We start from the raw sequence: 25,182 nt of genomic DNA on the forward strand, positions 1-25,182 counted from the left end.
TGTTAGTGTACATGTTGAAGCTGGTATGTAGACAAGACAGCATTTGGATGGACTGGAAGTTCACCTTCTGTAAGAGTCAAAGTTCTCTCTCCCGGAGTGTCAGTTTCCTCATTGGGAAGATGAGGACAATTCAGGGCTCAAGTGTGTGAGCAAAACACAAGCTCTGAGGTTAATGGTAGGGGAGAGGCAAGACAGTTTCTAGTGGAGGGAGAGGGGCAGGATGTCGTGATGAAATGGCCTTTATTGAATGAGCAAGTTATTATCTCGTCCAGGTTGCCTTACTTTGCTTTTGTGGCTACAGTTTCTTATCTGAGTTTAAACCTGGGATTTATCTGAGTACCTATTTGAACTCTTCAGTCTTTATTTTAATTCTACTGGTAAACTGCTTCTAGGATAAAGAGTAGTTTGGGCCTTAATGTTTGAAAGATGCCTAAGATTTCAAGATGATTCAGAAGATGATTACAAAGATGCATAGAGTAAAGATAGTTTAAAAATACAAAAATTTTACAAGATGGGAGAAATGAGTGTATAACTTTTGAAACAAAATCAAGAATTAGGCCTAAGTTGTGTTATGAGGAGTTCCATTTAGAGATATGGAAGAATTTTCTAGAGAAAAATAGTTGTTAAACATATTGTAGAGAGCAGAGCCATCGAGTCTTCTGGCAAGGCTCAGCAGTAAAGGGAACACAGAATGGAATGTTTTGGTAACAAGACTGAAGTCGTATCTGATGGTTTCATGATGTCAGTCTTTTCGAGTGAGATGGGAAGATGAGATAATGTAGCTACATGACAAATGTAAAACATTTAGATGTAAATGTATTCGTCTTCCTAAAATATTTTTTTCAGGGTCTCTCTGACAAATGCCTCTATAATTTTAAAAGACAACTATTATATTAGTTCCTTAGTGGAGTCCTTTCAAATTCCTTGTAAGCACAGATCCCCCCTCTGTAGGCTTCCATACCATCTTCTACACACCTCTTTTACAGCATCTATCACATGGTATTAAAAAGAACATATCGGCATTTTCCTTTTAATTAAATTTACTCAATTTTCGAATAAGTAATGCATTCACATGATTCAAGACTGAGAAGTGCCCTTCTCGTGCCTGTCTCCCATCTATCCTCTTCCCCTGCCATGCACACCTAGAGGTAACCACATCAGCACATTATTGTGAATCCTTCCAAATCTCTTTATGCATGTATAAACAATCTGAATGTTTGTTTATATTTTCCTAATTTCTTATCCAAATGGATTCTTAATATGTCAGTATCCCTGTTAAAATAATGATTAACAGATTATTTGTTAAGAATGAGCATACTGGTAAAGCAGGAGTTTTGTTTATTTTTTTATCCTGGGGTTCTGCTGTGGCTCCACTCAGCAGAGGGTAACTAGAACCAGGTCACGATTAAAATTCCTTACCCAGCCCTCTTACCAAAGAAGAGTAGAGTGATAATAGATCACAGAGCTAGCCATCCTAATGATGCTGACCTCTCCAGAAAGCAGAGGCTCTAATCAGAGTAATGCAGTTCACACAACATTATGAGAAAAGAATCAATTCTCTTAACCTTGGAGCCAACCAAATGATAATATTAATTGTCAAGACAGAATAACATTTCTTGTTAGAGAGGAAAGTGTCTCATGTGACTAAAATGATTCAGATATAAATATACTTAATAGTGAAAAAAAAAGTCGTTTATTTTTTATGGCTCAATTTTTGAAAAGAGCTGTAAAAGTAGACTAGCAGAGTTTTTAAAGGTAATTTAGATCACTGAAGTAGAAGTCCTCTTTTTGATGTTAATTTTTGTATCAAAAAAAGACCCAGGGCCCTGGCTAGTGTGGCTCAGTGGATTGAGTGCCTGCCTGCGAACAAAAGGGTCACTGGTTCAATTGCCAGTCAAGGCACATGCCTGGGTTGTGGGCCAGGTCCCCAGTAGGGTGCGTGCAAGATGCAACCACACATTGATGTGTCTCTCCTCTCTTTCTCCTTCCCTTTCCCTCTCTAAAAATAAATAAATAAAATCTTTAAAAAATAAAAATAAAATTGAAAAAGACTCAGGGAAAAATTACTAATTTATTAGGATCCAGAAAATTCTGACAGATACAAATCAATTCATATCAGGCAGGAAGTAAATGCATATTTTTCACTAGAAACTAATTACCTGGGGCAATTTTTCAAAATCTGTGAACCTCTTAGATAAACCCAAATTGTTTTGTGTGATAAATAAAATTCATCAAACTGCCAGCTCTGTAGTACACTGAAAATAGATTTACTTGTGATGCTGCAAGTTTGCTGTTTGTCCTAAGATAAAACAATCACAACTGCAGTTGCAAAGACAGATGAAACTGACTGAATGAGAGGAAGCGGCTAAGCAGGGACATCAGCAATCCCTTGCATACTGTAATTACTAGGTTTTTATCTGCCATTTGATAAACAAAGCTCATTTTGAGGTATAATTTAAATGATTTTTAGGTCTTTTGTGTTTTCAGTAAGTATTAACTCTAGCAATGGCATAGTAAGAAGTATGGTGCTAATTTTGGAAGAGATGAAGTCTAATCTTGGTTTTGCTGCTCAGAAGCTGTGGGTTTCATTCAAGTCCTTGACCTCTGATTTTCAGTTGTAAATGAGGGGATCATTGATAATTTGCTGTATCTTAAGATCCCTTTCACTATGAAATTATTTTGGAAAATAAAAAGACTGGTCATCTGGCCCCTTAATCATGGTTATTTTATGACAGGTGAGTGAAATGGAGGTAATTATGGGATCTCTGGTTGATGGAAAATCAAAACATAAAAATTTGAAAGCTTTAAGTTTCTTTTTCTATGAAACAAGGTATTACTACAGTAACAAGTGATGTCTTTCTGTTTACTAGCTTGCCACTCAATTTTTGTTATTAACCTGACAGTGTGCTGAGGGTTTATTTTGACTGTTTGGTATAACTCTTGTGATGAAGGTATAGATTTGTGAGCTGGCTACAATCCTGAAAGAAAACACCTGCTAAAATTTTTTCTGAGTTGTGACACTAATGATTGCATTGTATATACATGTGAAAGTCTTCATATTTTTAGCATTTTGTCCATTTAAATTTGGATTAACCGTGGTGATTTTAAGTACTTGTGACCTAGCAGACAGGGGCCCATCCATGGGGCACCTTGGTGAATGACCCAACAATCAGTATTGGGAGAAACAGGGTTTTTTGGTTTTTTTGTTTGTTTGTTTGTTTTTACAATGTTCTAACCTTGGGGCAGGGTTGGGGTGGCTTAGACCACTTATGCTCGGATCCCTTCTTTCCCATGAGACCCAGCACTTCCCTTGTTCCCCAAGAAGCTATAAGCCAAAACCAAGCCCAGTAGGTCCCTGTTTCCTTACCTTAAGCCAGTTGCACAGTCGCACAGCAGCTCTCTCCTTTAGAATTTGGGGTACATTGTCATCAGCCTCTGTGTAATAGTCCAGGAAAGCATGTGCTATGTTAAACTGGATCATGGTGAAGTCCAGGAAAGTTCCAAAAGTACAGAGAGAGCCCAGGTTTGCAAGGCAGCAGGTGTCTTGCAAGGGGAGATCCTTCAGAGCTTCAGAGTCAGCTAGAGCAGGCATGATTGAAGCAGCATGCCTGCTTTCTTACTAGCCCATGGCAGACCAGCTCCTACTGCCCACATGGCTCCTGTCTCACCACCGACAGCCTGCTGGGATCTACCTGCAGTACCAGCTGCATCATGGCTCTCCCTCCTCACTCCTTCATCTGCATGGCTCCTATCTCACTACTGGTAGCCTGCCAGAGTCTTCCTGCAGTACCAGCTGCATCATGGCTCTCTCATGGCTCTTCTACTCCCTTTCAAGGTACATGGTCGAATCCCCTCATGGCTGCCCACCCTTAGTTTAAATCCTGACCCGGAGCCTGCTGCATGACCTCATCTCCAACTCTTCCCACAATGAGCTGCACTTTCTGTATGGTTACATTCATTCAGCTGCCATCCCCTGTCAGGGCAAATGTGACTCAGTGATCCAGGGGCCTCCACCTCTCCTGGCTATGTATACAGTCTAAGAGTCATGCCCACTTTTCCCTGAGGCAGTAGCACAGTTATAAACTAGGCTTTATTATGGAAAGTATTCTAAGCCGTATCTTCCACTCCCCACATCCCCCAACCAAGGGCTGTGGGGGCGTTCTGTTATTTTCTTGGGTACCCCTCACCCTGTACCCCATTACATACTGACCTATATAAAACTAAACAACAAGGTATCAGTTTGGGGTTTTTAATATGTATGAGTTATAAAATGTAATCTAATAAATTCTGGTTAATTTTGACTAATTTAGAATATGATAATTTGGAAAAATGGGTTTTATATGCTTTCTAAAATAATTTACCAAGATGTTAGAAAAAAAATGTCCAAGGGAAAAAGCCCAGAGAAATGGGAGACAAACACCTGGGGAGATGGCCAGGCAAGCTTCAGAGATTAAACTTATTTGAAAAACGGGCCATCTACTCATTAGTCTCATTTCTCTCTCCAGCCTTAGAAGAAAGCCCTTTGACAAAAAAGGGCTGATAGCTTTAAATTAATAATATTAACTTTGGCATTATAATATTCTTATCTGATTTTTTTCTGAATCATTGTACAGACTGTCGTGAGGAAAAGAAAGTCTTAAATGGTAAGTCATAAATTTATAGTAAAAAAATCACTAACATGATTATGTATAATATTGCTTCACAGAATTATTTGGGGTATATAGATATATTTTTATACTCAAGATGTCTGTACTTTCCCAAACCTAGAGGATTTGACAGAACTTTATAGATCATGTATTCCAGCCATTATGCTTATAGTAATCTCTTCTGTGACATCCCTGAGAATGCGTCCATGTGCCCTCAGCTTGAAGACTTGTAGTCATTAGGAAGCAGGACTGAGTAAATCCCCTCCCTAGGCAGATAAGCTCACCTCCCGTGTTTGCATGCAAATGCTCAGTAGCCTGTTAATCTCCTCCTTGGGCTCAGCAGCAGTAGCTTCTTCAACCCACTCAGTATGACTTGGAATTACAACTGAACTATATTCCTGTGTGTTTAGAAATAGGGTTGTTTTTCTCCTTAAAAGGAAGTTTTAGAAATTCAGCTAATAAGCTACATTGTCAGATGAGTTACCATTTTATAACTAGAAAAAAAATAGTCTGTATTGTAGACTAATTTATGCAGTTTGTGATGTAACAACTGAGGTTGCTAGTCCACTGTATAATGCTGCATAGAGGGGGCACTGATTTTAAATTCCATCTGATGATTGGCTGTTCTGTGACACTATGCAAACAACCTTCACTTAAAGACTAATTATTGATAGAATGGGCATTTTATTTCCCGTCACATATGGCTTCTAGAATCTATACTTTCTTACTGCCCTGCTTTGAATGCACTGCATTTAACTAATATCTCCATTAAAGGTGGCCCTAAAAATGAACTATAGCATATCAGTGGTCTGGCCAGCACTGTTACCTCTTAAGACCTTAGATCTTCTGAGATTGTTACACACACACACACACACACACACGTATACATACAGGGATGAGCAAAAGTAGGTTTAAGGTTGTATGAGAAGACATGAAGGTTATAATAATAATAATAATAATAATAATAATAATAATAATAATAAAAGAGTATACTTTTTTGCATACTTACAACTGTAAATTTACTTTTGCCATATTAGTTGCTTCTCGTATCTGGTTCATTTAAGTATATGTGGTAAGTCTGTGTATTTGCAGATGTGATCTGTCTGCCCTGTCAGTTGTTATTCATACAATTGTTTAAAATACTGAGTGGGATAGACTACTATAGTGTTCCATTAGATACCTGATCCCTCTAAAGTGTTATCCGTCCATCAGGTCAGCACTTTTGGGAGGGAGAATGTTCATTCAGTCTAGCTTACTTTACCTAATTATTTTATTCCACCTCACATTAACCTCAGATTCCTTCAACTTATCTCAAGGATAGTATGTGTAAGGTATTGTGTATTATTTGGCCTATGGTATTATTGGCCTATGGTCTCTTGTAATAATTTAAATTTGTATGGTACTGTGTAGTTTTTAGAATGTTTGGGCATTGCCTTATGTGCTTTCTCATGAGATTGTAGGACAGATTTCTGTGCTAGTTTGAATTTGAGGAAGAGGCAACAGTGGTTTTCATAAAATCACAGTGTCCAGATTCCTGGTCCTAATAAGATTATGTAAGATCAAAATTATTGAGTAACAATTTATGAATTCTGTTGATAGCTTTTTCTTATAAAAATTCTTAGATTGTGATATGCTTGTTTTCTTTTATTTATGTAAGAGGCCTCCAAAAGATGATATATGATATATGAGGGGGCACCCAAAACCACCGGGATTTATTTATAAAAAAGTGTATATTTACTCTTACATGTTTAAAATGCAGTCATCTTCAAAGTACTGTCCTCCATTTGATGCAATACACCTTTTAAGACATTTTTTCCACTGCTCAAAACAGCTTTTGAACTCATTGATTTTGATGTTTGTTAATGCTTCTGCCATTTTTTGTTTTACCTCTTCCACATCAGCAAGATATTTCCCTTTGAGGACTTTTTTCATCCAAGGAAACCAAAAAAGAGTCACTGGGGTGAGATTGGGTTAATAGGGAGGTTGGGGCAGGGGGTCATGCCCTTTTTGGTCAAAAACTGAAGAGCACTGAGCATGGTGTGGGCAGGTGCACTTGACAATCACCCCTCATGAAATGGGCAAACACATTGAAAACATCTTCCAAAAAAATTCACTGAAGCTGAACATGGCCTCTCACAACAACACCAGCTGGTTCACTGATACAGATGGGTTCCTGGAACACTCACCTAGTGGGAGAAACCTGTACTACAAGGGGCCCGCCTTCCAGAAGATAATTCTGAGGTTTTTTGGGGTACCCCCTCATATCTCTTTATAAAATATCTTTTAGGGCTTTTCAAATATTTTAATAAGATTTCTCTTTTTTTGTCATTGTAGAAAGAATACATTTTAATTACATATTATAGTCTTACCTGTTTTATTACACCATAGTTTTGTAATGGAGCATTCTTGCTTAGGCTCACTGCTGATTGCTTCATATCTTTGGGCCTATCTCCAAGACTTCCTTTGTTTATCTGAAAATTAAGTGTGTCCTGCAGAATTACATGGGAAGAGTAAGGCCTGAACTCAGGTTCACAGTCAGCCTCATCTAAAAAAAAATCTGCCCTGGCTGGCGTAGCTCAGTGGATTGAGGGCGGGCTGCGAATCAAAGCATTGCAGATTCGATTCCCAGTCAGGGCACATGCCTGGGTTGCAGGCCACGGCCCCCAGCAACCGCACATTGATGTCTCCCTCTCTCTCTTTCTCCCTCCCTTCCCTCTCTAAAAATAAATAAATAAAATCTTTAAAAAAAAGATAGGTTTATAAAAAAAAGTGACTGTTTGACACCTGTGCTTTCACTTAAGCTTATGTTTCAGTAGAAGCTTCTGTGACTAAAAAGAATCTTGAAAACCTCTAAACTAGCTTGTCTTAAAGGTACGTCCCTACTCTAACGTTATATAATGGCTGTGACTTCTGATTCAGAATTTCAAGACTCACCAGAGGCTAAAAATTAACTATTTTTTCTATGCAGTTTGAAAAATAATAATATAATCAATGCTTTTCAAAACTCAGCAGCAGTACTCTTTTTCCACACCAGATCTTATAGATACAACAATGCACTCCTGTTGTGGGGGGGTGGAGGGATATTGGGTTGGCTAAAAAGTGTTTTGTTTTTTTTTTTCATAAGATGGCTCTAGGAGCACTTAATTATCTTTTACATCATTTGAAACAGTCTTGTTAGATTGTATTGTGACAGCTGTCATATTGGCTGCATTTTTTTAAAAAAATCAAAATTGGCAAAGATGGAAGAAAATAAGCAATATTTTTGGTGTATTATGCTTTATTATTTCAAGAAAGGTAAAAATGCAACTGAAATGCAAATAAAAAGATTTTTGCAGTGTATGGAGAAGGTGCTGTGGCTGATCAGACATGGCAAAAGTGGTTTGTGAAGTTTCATGCTGGAGATTTCTTTCTGGGTGATGCCCCATTGTTGGGTAGACCAGTTTAAGTTGATAGTGATTAAATCAAGACAGTAATTGAAAACAATGAACATTATATCACTCAGGAGATAGTGGACATACTCAAGATACCCAAATCAATGAAGTTATTGGTGAAAATGAAACATATGTCTTTTATTTTATGGAAAAAAACATATGAACTTTTTGACCAACCCAATATTTAATGTTTACATAATCTCCAGAATTCTTCCATGTCTCAGAGTTTTCTAATACAATTTGAAAACCAAGCTTTATCGCACTTTTAAAATGTTTGTTGACATATGCCCACAAGAATGACTGTAGAGGGGGAAAAACATGTTAGTGAGGTCGAGGAGCACCTAGAACTCTCAAACAGAAGAATGAATCAATTCTGGTGCAGTCATACATCATAATACTATACTCAGTAATAAAAAAGGGACAAACTACTGATGCATTCAGTGGCACAGGTGAAAGCTCCAGGTGTGATTTGTTGCTTACTCAATTATGCTTATTTGACACCAGAACTGTAATGTCTATAATGCTGGACCAAAAAAAGCCAGACCAAAAGAGAATATATCATATGATTATATTTTTAGAAAGGTCGCCTATAGGCATAAACTAATCATGATGTTAAAAGTCACAACAGGGATGGTGATTGGGAGGGGAGGGGTACAGACAAGGTGCTGGCTACAAATGTTATGTATACTTCATAAACATTTATTATGCATGTTTATGAATGTTACCGTAGCACATCTGTAATTTGTGTCCTTTTTATAATATATCAATAAGTTTGCTGAAAAGATTAAAAGAAAGAAAAATGTGTTCTGGCTGGCGTAGCTCAGTGTATTGAGCGTGGGCTGCGAACCAAAGCATTGCAGGTTTGATTCCCAGTCAGGGCACATGCCTGGGTTGCAGGCCATAACCCCCAGCAACCACACATTGATGTTTCTCTCTCTCTCTTTCTCCCTCCCTTCTCTCTCTAAAAATAAATAAATAAAATCTTTAAAAAAGTTATTTTAAAAAATGTATATATATATACTTAAAAAAAAAGAAAGAAAAATGCTACATTGATGAACTGTGGCTATTTTTTTTTTTTTTATGAAGGCATGCTTCCTAAGAGCCAAGTGACAGGTACATTTGCCAAAGAAAGCCCTATTTCTCCAAGGTATGTGTTCTTCTTTTACTTTTTTAAATTAGTTCTAGATCAAAACATACTCATTAAAAAAAGAAACCAGCCATGGGTTTATCAATTGCTTACTGTATTAGTTGTACTTCTTTGACCTAAGAACTGTCGAGCGGCCCTGGCTGGTGTGGCTCCATGATTGAGCTCTGGCAAACTGAAAGGTTGATGGTGCAATTCCCAGTCAGGGCACATGCCTGGGTTGCAGGCTGGGTCCTCAATTGGGGGCATGTGAGAGGCAACTGACTGATGTTTCTTCACACATCAACGTGTCTTTCTCTCTCTGTCTCCCTCCTTTCCCTCTTATTAAAAAAAACAAAACAAAACAAAACAGAACTGTAGTGCTTTATCAGGCGGTATTGGAGAATGAACTGTTCTGTAAATATAAGTTTTTAATATACTGAAGTTTGATTTGTTTTCAACATCAAAACTTAAAAAAAACTTCAAAAAATTTTTCATTATAAAATATACATTCATGGTAGAAAACTTTGAAAATTCAGAGAAATACAAAAGAAAGTGATAAAAATGCATTGTAATTCCATCAACTCTAGGTACATGCTCTAATATTTGGTTTATTCCACCAGTTTGATTCATATAATACCTATTTCCAAATTATTCCCTTTTGACATATATTACTGGTACTATGATACACTCTATGACTAATTTCCTATGTCATTAAATATTCTATAAAAGCATTTTTGTATGTATTACATTATATAACCATACTATAATTTAACTCTTCTGTTTTTGTATACTAATTGATTATATAATTTTTAATGGAAATCTTTCAAAATGTATTTATTACGTGCCAGCTGTCTTAGTAAATTAAGTAATTCATGTATTTTTTGTTAATGCCATTTCAAGTGCCCTCAGGGTTATGTGTGTTCTTTGTAGCTTTTTTTCCTTTTTGCCTTTCTCCCTATCATCAATCTATATTTTATCAGCAGCACCCTGCTATATTTGTTAAATTTGTTGAGTTATTTCATATACAATCTATTAAATTATTTTATATAGGTTAAGGGCCTAAGGATACCTCCTTTAGTATTTACCTATGTGTGACTAATGCATCAGTTTAATTAATAGCTATTACAAAACAGAAGACTTAGTTTTTTCCTTAAGTTTTACTGTTTACCCAATAACAAACTTGAATTAATTTATTGAATAGTAATGTATTTGTGACAGGGAGGAATAAAAGCATGTTGATTTTGTCATGTTCCTTAAGAAAATATATTGTGTTTTCTTATTGCTCTGATAAAAGAAGATTCTATAAGGAGATGTGTAATTTTTATAAAAAGTGCCTTGTCAAAGATAACTTTTTCTGTGTCCAAGTTGGAACACTTGGGAGTATAGGTATTTTAAATTTGGAAATAACTGCCAGATGATAAAACTACTGATTACTTGGGGGGAAAGTTTACCTAGAGAAATATAGTTCTCATTATAGATGTTAAATATTTAATGATTTAATATATGTTGATGTACATGATCGTCGATATAATTATTCTTCTCCTGATGTTTTGCAGCTATGACTGGTTCCAAACAGACTCTTTAGTCACCATTGTCATATATACTAAACAGAAGGTAAGTGCATCTTTAAGATCCATGTTAGCTAAGTGCCAGGTACTTCTCTAAACACTTTTCTTGTATTGACTTACTCTTCACAATAACTCTATGAGGGAAATACTTTTGTTATCTCTGCTTCACAGACAAGGAAACAATGAAAGGTTAAGTAATTTACTCAAAGCCACGCAGTGACAGATCTAGCATTTTGAACCCAGCCAGGCTAGTTCCGCTGTGTATGTTCTTAACAACCACATTGTATCCTCTTAGAAAAAACTAGACTAGCAAGTGTATGTGCCTTTCTATTTTTTTTTTTTTAAGCAGAGATGAAAAAAGTGAGAATCCCATTTAACTTCATCATGAGACCTAATTTCTTGCCATAAATTGGGATTTGAGAGACAGGAGAGATGGCACTGTTGTGGCTTTAGTGTGCCTAAACCACTTATGGGGTTCACGTGCCGTCTTAAAACTAAAATTCAGGACATAATTCATTCACTGTTTCTTGAACACCTACTTTATTTGCAGCACTCTCTTAGATGTCAGGAATCCAGTAATACACTAGACACATTGAGATCTGGCTTTTATTGGGCTTGTAGTCCAGCTGAGAAATCAAATAAATAAAGAAGCAGCATGGGACCATGTGGATTTAAAGACAAATTCTGGCAGCAAGGAGTTTGTGAGAACTCATGCTGCTTCTATAGTAGCAGAACCATGTCTGAGCCAGTGAGTTCCTCTGACTCTTGCAGCATGATTTGACCATTTCATAAGAGCGACCAGCCTCTGCTTGATATAGCCAGGAGGGCCAGAGGCACTGCTTGTCCTGCCTTCTACTTGCTCTTGTTATTGTCTCCTCATTGCACAGTCCGAAACCAAGAGAACAGGGCCTAGGGGAGTTGGGGTTTACTGCCATTAGTAGTATTGGTAAGGCACAGAGGGTGGGTGACTAAGGGAAGGAGGAAGTCTTCTATGTGTTATGATGTGTTCAGTATATGATATAAATCAGTGATTTCCAACCTTCTTCATCTCATGGCACACATAAACTAATTACTAAAATTCTGTGACACACCAAAGAATATATTTTTTGCCAATCTGACAAAAAATAGTATAATTTTGATTCATTCACACCAGATGGTTATTGTTGTGTTGGCCATTGTCATTCTTTTATTTGATGATCTAAGGGAAAAGAACAGTCCCCGAGTAGTTAGGTATTGCATGTGTTAAAACTGTTTGTGGCACACTGGTTGAAAATGATTGGTATAAATGATAGGTACCAAAATAACTTGCACCCAGGCTATGTGGTAATTAGACACAACTAAAAATTTGTTAGTGAATTTATTTTTGTGATAAGCTGAGGTTGAGAGGCTGTGTAATTTGCTGGCATCACACAATAATGGCAAGAATAAAATGAGCACACATATCTTGGCTCCTTGTTTAATTATAATGGTTGTTGCCAAATTATTTATTCAACAAATATTTATTAAACACCTACTAGGTGCCAAGCAGTGTTCTATATGCAGCCCTCGCCATGTGGCTAAATTGGAGTGTCACTCCATGTACCAAAGAGTTGCTGGTTTGGTTCCTGGTCAGGGCACACAACACCTTGGTTGCAAGTCTCATTCCCAGTTGGGGTGCATACAGGAAGCAACCAATTGATGTCTCTCTCTCACATGGATGTTCTCTCTCTTCTGCCCCCCCACTTCCTCTCTCTCTGAAAATCAATGGAAACATCTCCTTGCATGAGGATTAAAAAAATTCTCTATACAGTTCCTTATGTCTAGAGCTTAGAGACAAGTGAGTAAGGTAGATAGTAAGTATAGATAGGTATATAATTCAGATTGCAGTATGTGGTCTGAAGAGAACTGGGTTGTAGGACAGAAAAAACAGGAGTAACGTTTATCTTGTGGGTTCTGTAAAGAAGTGCCATGTGAAGTTCTAATTGATCATCTTAGAAGTATGAGGTCTGTCCAGACGCTATCCAGTCATGTAATATGAAAAGTAGAGACATTTATGGGAGAAGATACAAAATATAAGTAACTTTGTTCATAGGACAATGATGACTCAGTCCCCTTCAAAGTAGGCACCTTGGGACATCACACAGTTCTCCTAGTTGCTGTCAGCCGCCCCATTGTATTTTCCTGAATCTCATCAATGTTATGAAATCTCTTCCCTTTCAAAGGCGATTTTAGTTTGGGAAAAGCCAGAAGTCTCAGGGTGCCAAATCTGGTCCATAGGGGGACTGAGTCACTTGGGTGATTGGATGCTTTACCAAAAAACTCTGCACAAGACATGATGCATGAGCGGGCACATCCGGATGAAGCTGCCAGTCACTAGTTGCCCATAGCTGCAGTCTTCTGAATCATTCAGATAGTTTCCATGGAAGAATGTTCAAGCTTAACACAAAATTTGATGCAAATTCGTTGCTCTACTTACTCAGTCATTTTGAATGTGACAGCCACACAGTACACACGCTCACTCCTTGGCATTTACTGCCCATATTGACTGTTCTAGTAAAGTCAGCATGGTTCATGCATGTGCATTCCAGTCCACTCTCCTTGGCTGCCAGGTTATATCGAAGTGCAAACTGTTCTTGTTATATTAACAATTGACTTTTTCTGGACAGACCTCATTGTATAGTTATTGAAGTTTGGGGAAAAATTACTTTTTAATCTTTTTCTTTTGCTTTCTGTTTAAGGATATCAATTTAGACTCAGTAATAGTTGATCATCAGTTTGACACCTTTAGAGCAGAAACAATTATCAAGGATTATTCATATCTTATACATATTGGTAAGTATCTTATTTCTTATTAATGGGAACAACTAGTTTCCTTTAATTGTGGCAATAACTTGGTCTGAAGTTTAGGTGCTAAATATTTTATCTGCTGTTGTTTTGGTTTAATATTTAATATGTTATCATTTTGGTTTGTCATTTTTTATCAATTTCTTTGTTATTTCTTTATACTAATGACATTGATGGAAATGGCAGTATAATCTCACCTTTCCAAAATTGAAACAATTCGATGTAAAAAGTCAGTAATAATATGAAATATTTGTTGGCCCAGCTTTGTAAGACTCTCACTCGACTCCCACACACAGAGTTCTGGTAGCTTGTCTGTTACATCGTCTACTGAGCACTCATCACAAGGCGCTGGTTTCATTGCCTGTTTCTTGCCAGCTATGTCACAGGACAGGCAGAGGCTGCACCAAAGCAGCATGGGCTGCAAGGCTGTATTGTAACCTCCATGGTCAGAGAGCAACCATACAGTTTGTTTTGAGAGATTACAGACCTAGAGGAGGGAGGGAGGAACTTGATGAAAGATGATAAAGAGATCAGCCAAAGAACATGCATGCATAACCCACAGACACAGACAGCAGTGTGGTGATGGCCAGAGGGAAAGGGGGCAAGGCCTGATTGGAGGGGGCAAAAGGGGTGGCAGGGAATGGAGACATCTATAATAGTGTCAACAATAAAAATAAAGTTAAAAAAGGAAAGAAAATCAGGACTGAAATATGGAATAAAAGATACCAGATTCTGAATCCAGTTGTGACCCATAACTTGACTCTAGGATTTTACCCTTTTCTCCTATGAAGGTTATATTATAATTAGAAGGTAGAAATGAAACAAATAAAAACAACAGGAAAAAGAAAATCATCTTTGTTATTGTTTTAAGCATGAGTTCTTACATAAAGAACACTTTATTTATATAAGACAGACTGAACACAACACAGACTGAACACAGTCTCAAAACAGACTGAAATTCTGTAGGTCTCTGCTGACAGGATTCTGATTGGTGCTTTGCTACATTAGTAAAGTACCTGTAGTTCTGAATTTGGTCAGAGTGATAAATGTCTTTTTCTTTCATATTTTCCTCCTTGATTGATTTAATCAACCTCAAACCTACAGCCTTCCTCCTAGAAATATGTCTTATCCTATTTTTTGTTAGCCTAATAAATTGCCTTTTATAGGAGATATCTAGAAAACACATATTTTTAGGAAAGTATACATTATTTATTAGCACTGTCATAATTTTTCTTTATGTAAAACCTCTGTGCCCAGCATCTATTATGTCTTAAATACTATGGCTGATTTGTTCACGCTATATGTAGCTGACATATCGAGCATAATTATTAAAAATGAACAAAAATAACATTTAAAAGTATGAAACTCTTGGTTGGTAATATGGATTAGAAGAAATAATGTAAAACTTTTAGTTTCAGATAACCATACTAACATAGTGAAATTTAGAGCAAATGTCTGTAAAAATATTTCTTGTGTCTTCTCCTTCTGGAATGTTAAGTTCCATAAGGGCAGGGATTTTTCTCTTTCACCAACTGCTGCACCCGTAACACCTAGACAATGCATGGCACACACAGATGCTCAGTAACCTTTTCTCAGTAACTGAATGAGCATTCAACTTTAGAGAACAGTAGGAAAGGAGAAACTGAGCTAGATTCTGGGGTGGCCTTATTCACAAGTGCACACGCACACACTGGAACATGTGTGCCTCTCCCTGCCTGCTCTCCTCTTGGTTTGTAGGATAGTCAGTCTGGGACCTTATGTGGAATAGTGCGGGTTACCCACCTGTGAGCAGTTGGGTATTAACTCTAATTAATAGGGAGAGAAATGGAAAAATGAAGAAATGTATGTGGTATGTTTAAATAATTTGACTCTACATTTCAATTCTATACAATTTCTTTTGGTCTCTCAGTATGTTTTATTTATCTTGAGAGATTTGAAGTAGTACATAAAAGAACAATTTAAACAATCTCTGATGTTCATGAACTGTATGAAGTAAAGTTGGATTTAACTAAATGTATATTTTTCTTTGCTAGGACTAAGCCATGAGATTCAAGATTTTTCTGGTAAGCCTTACAAAAAATAATTGTGTATATGCATACATACACACATACATATGTACACACATGTGAAGGAGGTGGAAATCATTTGTTTCATCTTCCACATGTATGCCCCTTGCAAAACAAAAATGTGATGTTTTCTAGTAAACTAATACATTTTTAAATACACTCATCTCCCTCTGACTCAGTTTTTTCTTTCCCCTTATTCCTTCCATCTCTTTACCCTTTACCATTTGTTTCCCTTTTATTCTTCCTTTATTCTGTACTGCTGCCCTACTCCTGACATTCAGCTTGTAGAAATACACTACGCCAGACAAATTTTTCTTAGGTATATATAGTTGAATGTTTAATGTTGACAAAGCATATTAAATCATGAATATTGCTGCATACAAATATACAATGTGGATTTTGCACAGTTTTTTAACAATAAAAGACTCATTATAGAATGGTGATTTCTTGGGATTTTTTAAACTTTATTTTAAATATAATAAAAGTATATTTAAGCCCTGGCTGGCGTAGCTCAGTGGATTGAGCGCGGGCTACAAACCAAAGTGTCGCAGGTTCGATTCCCAGTCAGGGTACATGCCTGGGTTACAGGCCACAGCCCCCAGCAACCGCACATTGATGTTTCTCTCTCTCTCTCTCTCTCTATCTCCCTCCCTTCCCTCTCTAAAAAAATAAATAAATAAAAATTTAAAAAATAAGTATACTTAATATATATAACATGATGATTTGATACAGGAATACATTGTGAAAGGATTCTCACAATATTATATAACATATCCATCATCACACATATTTACCTTTTTTTTTGGTGAGAGTGCACGTTCTACTGCTCTCTTAGCCAATCTAAATTATACAATGAAGTATTAGCACCTGTAGTCACAATGTTATACTTTAGATTTTCAGATTATTCCTTTTATAACTGGAAGTTTATACACCTCCCAGTTCCAGCCCCCAGCAGCCACTGTTCTGCCCTCTCTTTCTTTATGTCACCTTTTCCCCCTGCTAGATTCTACGTGTACCATGTAGTATTTGTTTGTTCTGTCTGGCTTATTTTTGCTTAAACCCTCCAGGTTCATCTGTGCCATTACATGGCAGGATTTCCTTCTTTTTTAAGACTGAATAATATTCCTTTTTTTCTCTTGTTTTAAAATACTGTCAGAATACTTTGCACAGTTCTCCTTCTCTGGGTACCATAGTAACTCTATAAATTCCTTAAATTTAGCTCCTTAAAGTCACAAACTATATTTTATGTTTGGTAAGCTTCAAGTTAGTGATCATTGAATTGAAGTCATTTGCCTGTCGTAAGTTGTTAAATCGCTATGAAATTTTGTGTTTATGGTGAGGAAGAACAGGAAGATTGTTTCTAAGGACAAAATGAAATATACTTTAGGTCTTTAAACACACATTCAATTCATAAAATTTAATCATTATGTAAATGTCTATAGTTTATTAATTTACCAATGTAGTCTAAACTATTTTAATCATTCAAAAATAAATGTATGAGGCTTTTAATCATCAAAGATTCACATGCGTTTTATAGGGACTCATTCCACTGAGGCGGTTTCTGTGTTTATTAGACTCAGTTTTGGTCTACTGAATTCATTCATAAGAACCCCTCAGATCCAAACTAAGAAATGTTAAAAGGTTGCAAATTAAATTTGCTTTTATGGGACCATTCAATGGCTAATTTGTATATGGTAGTCCCCTACCCCTTTTTTAGCTATGTGTTAATTAGTTATGCCATGGCTATACTTGAGCTAGTATGAAAACTAATAATATATATTAGTTTGGTCCTTGATGAATTAGCTTGAAAGAGGTTAATCTGAATCTAAAATAAATTAAGCTGGATTTAACATCATATAAGCTATAAACAATTTTGATGAATATATGTACAAAATCTTATTAATTTTACTAATTATTTGTGTCATTCATACAGATTAAAACATTTAGATCATTTGAGAAAGATTGTTTTTAAAGTAAAATTTTGTGTTGAGTATCAGTGAACATAAATGAAATTTATATTGTTTTCAGTGCGGGTTGTTGAGAATGTGGGAAAGATAGAGATTGTCCTAAAGAAAAAGGAGAGTACTTCATGGGAATGTCTTGGCCGTCCCCTGGAGAATCACAATTCACTTATTCCGAAGAAAGATAAAGGTATGCTGTGCTGTTATTTTAAGTTCCATGATTATGAAATTGTTGGTGAAACATTTGTTCCAGAGTGTGGAAGGCCACTTTGGGAGGAGTGAAAGAGCCCTCCTATGTCCCACTAAGAAGCTGAAATGTGTTTCAGCTTTTTTTTTTTTAACAGATTAAATTTTCAGATCCACGATCTAATGTTAGGGCGTAACAAAGTCATTAGGTAATGATACGTCAGTGCAGAAGCCCACTGTGCTTAGGCTGTTGTCTGACCATTTGCTTCTTCAGGTTCTATTTTATAAAAGATGCCAGGACAGGTTTCAGTTCATGTCTTATGTGCACATCTAATATTTTTCTATTAAAAAAAGAAGAAAAACATGTTTATTGTTTTTCTCCTTACATAGTTTCTCAATTTACTCCTAAAGGATGTAATTCATTTCTTTATCTCATTTCTTCATTGCTTCCTTTCTTCCTTTATTTTTTAAGTGTTTTACCTAAGCATAACGTATTTATAGAAAAGGGTACATAATGTAAATGTTCTATTTGACTTTTCAGAGTGAACACACTATATTTGGAATACGTTCTGAAATTTCACAATTTGATATGCCTTAGTGTGGGTCTCTCCTCATCTTTGGGCTGGATGGTCATCCTTTGTGCTAATCTTATTATGTAAATTTATGACCCTCAGTTTTGGGAAATACTGATTTTTTTCTTCCGCTCATGGTTTGTTTTTGCTTTCCAGAAGTATTCTTTTTTCTTTTTAAGATTTTATATATCTATTTTTAGAGAGGGGAAAGGAAAGAGAAAGGGAGAGAAACATCAATGTGTGGTTACCTTTCACATGGCCCCTGTTGGGGACCTGGCCCACAACACAGGCATGTGCCCTGACTGGGAATCGAACCGTTAACCCTTCAGTTCACTGGTCAGTGCTCAATCCACTGAGCCACACCAGCCGGGGCTACTTTCCAGAAATATTCTTATTTTAAACCTCCTTAACCCGTCCACTATCTTTCTCTTTCATTTTCAGTGTAGTTCTTTTGTTCTACCTTTTGGGAGATTTCTTCATCTGTGTCTTCCAGTTATTCTATTGAATTACTTATTTCTATTTTCATATTTTTAGCTTCTAAGGACTCCTTTGATTTTTGTCTCTTTTAGTATCCTATTCTTATTAACTTTTCTTATGTTTTTTAAAATTACCATATTATTTTTTAGTTTTTTTTCTCCGTACGTAACCTCCATATCCTCAAAGCTTGTTTGTTTCAGTCTGTCTTGTGTAGTAGATGCTTTCTTTGAATCTGTGTATCCTTGACTATATCTACCCATATTTCAGGGTGGAACTCTAAAAGCTGATTAGAAACTGTGCATGTGGTTGTAGCTTGTCGACAATGTACTCACTGTGTAGTTGGATCATTTTCGGGGGAAGGTCTGATGCCAGTATTTTTTCAGAGTCTCCAGAGTGAACATTCTTCTACCTTGCACCCAGCAATTCACAAGTGATGTTTAGGGGAAATGCTAAGGTGCCTATAAACTTAAGTACTTTTCTTTTTTTTTTTTTTTGTCTCTAAATATAGTGACATTCTGAGGTACTTGGGTTATGTTTTTAGCATATTAAAATTGAGAGAGATAGTTTAGCCTATAATATATACCCAAATTCAAAGATCCTACATTTTACTCTCTCTGGGGAGCAAATTTTGAATATTTTGCTAGAATAAGAGAGGGTCAGTCATGTGGCTGTGCTAAGTAGGGGGAGGACTTCAGGAAAGCTGAGGGTGGGAGGGCATCTAGGCTTCTTAAATGAATTTTCTGTCCAGAAAGGTGGTTTTAGCTCTGCCTTCACTTTGATCCAAAGGTTTTTGGTTCTGCCAATTTCTGAGCCTTAAATGGATCTTGTATTACAAATAGGTCCTTGATTTTTGGCTTTCTGTCCTTCTAGCTTCGGACTCAGCTTCATTGAGTCTACCATGTCAGTTGTCAGTTATCTCTGTGGCTTCTCAGGTCCCAAAGTTTTGCTGCTATTTAACATTTCCGTTCTTCTGTCCTTGCAGCCTTATGCCTTAAAAAACAACCAAATGCATATGCAAAACATCTTTGCTTTTATTTGAGGGTTGGGGTTGTTAGAGGAACTGTGTGTATTCATTTTATCATCTTTGAATATTTAAAATTACAAAAATATGTCTGTGGATAACATTTTACAGAAAAGCATCAGGTAGCCATATTTTGTGTATACATTGTGTGCAGAAGGCTATTTTGTTTTAGGCACTGTGGTCTGAAACAGGCATTAGATACTATTTTCCCAGGTGGAGGAAAAACCATACATAAATATGAGATGGAAGAATACATTAATGAAACAGGCTAATAAGGGCAAGTTATATTGTACAAATTGAGCACATTCTGAGGTTATCCCACTTGAACAGATGTAGATGAATTTGACCTTGAATAACTCCCTGAAGGAGGTGGATTTCAAACAATGTTTTGAAAGTAGCTTTCCAAAAAAATTACAAAAAGCTATGAATGCTTTTGCAGGTAAGAGCCTCTAATTGTTACTGGTACTTATTGTGCCAGGCATTTTGCAGGTTGTAGAGAAAGAAAAATGTAAGCCATGTGTGGGAAAGGTTAAATAGATTAATTTTACCAGAGCAGTAGGTCTGAATTTTGTGGTATTAAGTGGAGAGAGAGAACATAAAGTAATAACAGAATGATCTAACATATCCAAAAAGATTAGGTAAAGACATAAAAATGAAAACAGATATTATTAAAGTGAAACCTCTTACTCCAATAAAAACCAAATCCAAGAAACAAATGGTACTGAGAACCAAGGCTAACCTCCATTTGGAAATAGAATGAACATTGCTCACTGTCCCCTGTAATTTCTGGAGGCTTTCCATGAACTCTTTATTCTAGCTGTACCTTTCTCCTCGAGTCAGGAACCCCCATAGTTAGCTTCTGCTCTCTTGTCTGAAACTGGAGCCACGGGTGTATTTTTCAGTGAGTTGGGTTTTCTACTTTGGAAAATGACTCAGAGTTTAGGGGGTATTTTTATTTATTTGACTAAATTAGCAAAAATAATTTATTTGTCATTTTTCTTCCTTAACCTGGGACAAAACCCATAAATTATTTTATTCACCATAGCAAATCGGAATGCTTATACCATAAAGTATTATGATTAAATTGATGTCAGTATCTTTAAATGTGTAGTCCATCACCTGGTTCGTAGGTCTTCAGTATAGATTACTAAAATTACTGATTAGCATACTGGCTTCCTCTTACTGAAATTTGTTAGCTAAGGAATTTTAGTTTGAAAATAACATAAGTTGAAAACTTTTAATGCAGTGCCTTCTTATGTCAGATCTAGAATTTACCTTCTCATTTTGTGGTATAATTATCTATGCTTACAAAGGCCAAATCTGATGCTTAAACTTAAATAATGGCATTGTCCCTACTTCAGTAGCCAGTGCATCAGATCTATACTCTTTGTCCCTCATACATCAGCTATAGCTCCCTCTTTCCTCGGTCCAACTGACATATGAAAATTTTCTTAAATTTTCTCAGTGGTGTTAAATAGCAAGAATTCTTACTGTGTTAAATCTCTAAGAAGGGAAACAAGTAAATCGATCTAACACCCTCGGTTTCCTTGTTTTCTAAGTATGTTTGAAGAGATGCATAATTACTGTAGCAGATCTTTTCTGGCGAATGCTAGAGTTGACATGAAATGGTCGAGTCAGGAGGTGAATGCTTTCCTCCCATAGTAAAGCTATCAGAAGGGCACGCAGTAGATTTGATTAGAGGAAAGCACTACAGCCTTCAAACTTGGGCTAGAGGGGCACCTGCCCTGCACTCATACTTGGAGAACTCCACAGTAGCTCCCCTCCAGCTGCACCCCTCCCAGAGGATGAGGAGTGTTCAAGGCCAACAAAAGTTCATCCAGAGTTCACGCTCTTTCTTTAAAACCACACTCCAGATATTGAAACCCCAGAATTCCCTGCTCAAGTGGCCCCAAATCCACTTCCATCTAAGGACTGCCCAAGGCTGTTTACAGGGAGAGCTATAGGAGGGCATGCCCAAAAGTCATTCCATGTCAGACAGAGATGGGGCTGAGAAGTGAAGGTGGCAGGCCATAGATAGTCAGTGGGGGTGCAGCTCTCATTTCTCTGCCATCTTCCTGCATGGAACTCTGAGGGGTTCAAGAATCTAGAATTTGAATCTAGCCTCCTAAGATATTTATGAGGGTATATTTCAGGATATAGCACAGAATGTATTTTATTTAAGTTATTCATATTATTTATAAGTGAAATGTTTAAGCATGTAGTATGTGAATCTCTTTATTCTCACTCTGGGTCTGAGTCCCAGAGGGTCTGGAAGAAGTGATGAGAGCATTTGAATCTTCATGTCTCCTTGTAGGTGAGCCTATCTTTTGATCTTTTGTCAGCCCAGTACTGGATTAGGCCTCCTGGATAACATTAGGATGGTTCCCTTAGCTGTTGTCTGGTCCCAGCTATGCCTTTGCACTAGAATGAAGTGACTTGAATGATGCCTCAGGTTTTTGCCTATAGTGATGTACTCTAAACATACATGCATACCAAGCTTTTGTGCTAGCAGGTAGAAAGATTTAGTGACTGGGGTTTTGGGGGCTCAAAAGGGACAAGGGAAGAGAGAAATTGAATGAAACTGTGGCCTAAATAATGTTTTAGGTTTGTGAATTTTAGTCTCCTACTAACCATTGATTATTAGATATTAGGCCTTCCTGTCCTGTGATCTGAATAAATCTTTTGGTACATACTCAAAATTTTTTTAGGTTAATAGAAAAAGACTATTAAGATAAGAAATGCTTTTTCAATATTGATTTCTGATACATCTCTGTAAATCTTTTTTATAAGAGAGGAAATAATGAAATAAACCACTATCATCCGTCTACTCTAGTGTGCTGTTTACATCCAAAAGAGAATTTACAAGTGAAAATATTAATGCTTTCAGATGGTCTATAATAAGTTTTTCTAACCCAAGTGGTATAATTTTGCTCTGTATACAAATAATATTTTCTGAACTTGGGATACTAATTTAAAATATTTCTAGTATTTATAGAACTACTTCATTTCTTTTGTTTATTTGTATTTTAGTACCACAAACCTGGCATCTTCAGGTTTTCACTTAAATTGAGTGTTTTAGGTAATCAAGACTTACACCCTTAAATATATTTTTTGTTTTAATCATTTTTGACAGTTAAAATGTTCTATACTTCATATATATATGAATACATATACAAGGTCTGTCTGGAAAATGTCCAGCCAAGGTTAATATAATGAGAACAAGAACGGTTTGAGCAGCATTGCTGTAATTAGCAGTCAAGGAGAGTGGACTGAAATGCACATGCATGAACAGTGATGACTTCACTGTACTAGTCAGTGGAGGCAGTAGACATTGTTGAGTGAACATGTGTACTGTGTGGCTGTCACATTAAAAATGACTGAGCCAGTAGAGCAACAAACCTGCTCACATGATTCATGTCAAATTTTTCATTAACCTTGATCATTCATTCTTCCATGGAAAACTATTTGGAAGATTCAGAAGGCCGCAGCTATGGGCAACTAGTGATTGGCAGCTTCATCAGGACAACACTCCTGCTCATGCATCACGTCTCATGCAGACGTTTTTGGCAAAACATCAAATCACTCAGTGACTCAGCCCCTTTACAGCCCACATTTGGTGCCCTGAAACTTCTGGCTTTTCCCAAACTAAAATCACCTTTGAAAGGGAAGAGATTTCATACCATTGATGAGATTCAGGAAAATACGATGGGGCAGCTGATGGCAGTTGGGAGAACTGTGTGAGGTCCCAAGGTGCCTACTTTGAAGGGGACTGAGGTGTCATTGTCCTGTGTACAGTGTTTCTTATATCTTGTATCTTCTTCAATAAATGTCTCTATTTTTAATATTATATGGCTGGATACCTCTGGACAGACCTGGTATACAAATGTATATACATAAGAATGTATATTTTCACTGCCTTTATGAAAGAAATATTTCTAAAGTTATTTAATGGTGCTAATATCGTTAAACTTTCAATATTTGAGTTACAGAGCTTTTCTATAAGTAAAGAATTTAGACTGTAGATTTGTTGCTTGTCAAATGTTTTTCACATCCATAATTTATTATATAACCTGTTAATATAAGGTTTTAAAAGATGGAATTATAAATAAGTGAATTTAGGAAGAAATAAATTAGGTTTTAATTTCTTAGAAAGTAATGTTTTTAACATGCTGTAATAACAGACGTGAGCAATATAATACTCATTTTATAAAGTTTATTTTTAAATTATAAAAGGTTTTATACTTTTGAGGCTTTAGAAAATAGATACTCAGGAAATAAAATGGAAAAAATTAACACATAAGGTTTAAAATTGACACATAAATTAAACACAATAAGGTTTTCAAAATACTGATGAATTTTAAAAAACATGTATGTCTATTAGTGAAATTCAAGCTCAACCAAAGAGCAAAGCTGAGTCTGTGCTTTCACGTAGTGGGTCTAGTATTATTCTTATTTAGTATATTCATGAATAACAGAAAATGAATCACTTTTTAGGTTTGTACTACAGAAAGTGCCAGTTAATTTCCAAGGAAAATGTTACTCATGATACGAAGTTTTTCTGTCTGATGCTGCCACGAAGCACTCACCTTCAGGTGCCAATTGGACAACATGTTTACCTCAAACTAACTATTACAGGTAAGGCAAATAGAAGCTTTGGGGGAAGAGTTTTTCCTTTTATAAGCAGTTCAAAATCACTCCTGATCTCTTTAGAAAGCACCCTTTTAAGTTGTTATGAAATGTTTCTGGGCAGCTAGATTTAGGGATGGCCAGATTGTAGGTCTGTGGATGCAGTGTTCCCACACGTTGGAACTACAGCTGTGCCATATGGAACAAAGGACTTGCCACTGGTCAGGCATGGTCCCACTGGCACTGTAGTTTATTACCAACAAAGCCTCAGAGGAAAGAGGTGAGGGCGTGCACAAATGCCTCTCTGTGAAGACAGCTCCTAGAAACACATACCGGTATCTCTTAGAAGCCACTTACTGTTGTCATGTATAGAGCTGAATTTACAAATTTTAAGATGAGTGGATGATTATAAATTATTTCTTTATACATTTCCCCAGTATAAGATCTATAAATGTAATCCTTACTGTGTGAATTCTTTTTCCCTCCTTTTCACCCTAAATTACTTTATTTGTTTCAAATACCCTTCTTACTAATGTCTAACGTTTTCTTGGCCTTCTGAAGCTGCAAAGTTAACATTCTCCTGTTCGTCATGGTGTTCCCAGTAATCGGTCTAACAGACCACCAGCCAGGATCTGGTGGGTGTGGCCTGTTATCATGGAACTATGAGGTTTTTCTCTGC

At 36.5% G+C, this 25,182-nt stretch overlaps 1 protein-coding gene across 2 annotated transcripts in view; it reads left to right on the plus strand.

Annotated features, from left to right (window-relative positions):
* The window catches only part of LOC123821595 (cytochrome b5 reductase 4), a 90,063-nt gene that overhangs the window by 40,628 nt on the left and 24,253 nt on the right, over positions 1–25,182 (plus strand). The window contains exons 5-11 of one of the 2 annotated variants that reach the window (XM_045843137.1): positions 4,614–4,643; positions 9,164–9,224; positions 10,760–10,817; positions 13,489–13,582; positions 15,628–15,657; positions 17,689–17,811; positions 24,372–24,512. In XM_045843137.1, the coding sequence (XP_045699093.1) occupies positions 4,614–4,643; positions 9,164–9,224; positions 10,760–10,817; positions 13,489–13,582; positions 15,628–15,657; positions 17,689–17,811; positions 24,372–24,512 (537 nt within the window). The remainder of the gene's footprint in view (positions 1–4,613; positions 4,644–9,163; positions 9,225–10,759; positions 10,818–13,488; positions 13,583–15,627; positions 15,658–17,688; positions 17,812–24,371; positions 24,513–25,182) is intronic. The other variant, XM_045843138.1, reaches the window with a different exon arrangement.

Source organism: Phyllostomus hastatus, unplaced genomic scaffold (assembly GCF_019186645.2).
Source record: "Phyllostomus hastatus isolate PE091 unplaced genomic scaffold, TTU_PhHast_1.1 phas_contig_40, whole genome shotgun sequence".
Taxonomy (NCBI): Eukaryota; Metazoa; Chordata; class Mammalia; order Chiroptera; family Phyllostomidae; genus Phyllostomus; species Phyllostomus hastatus.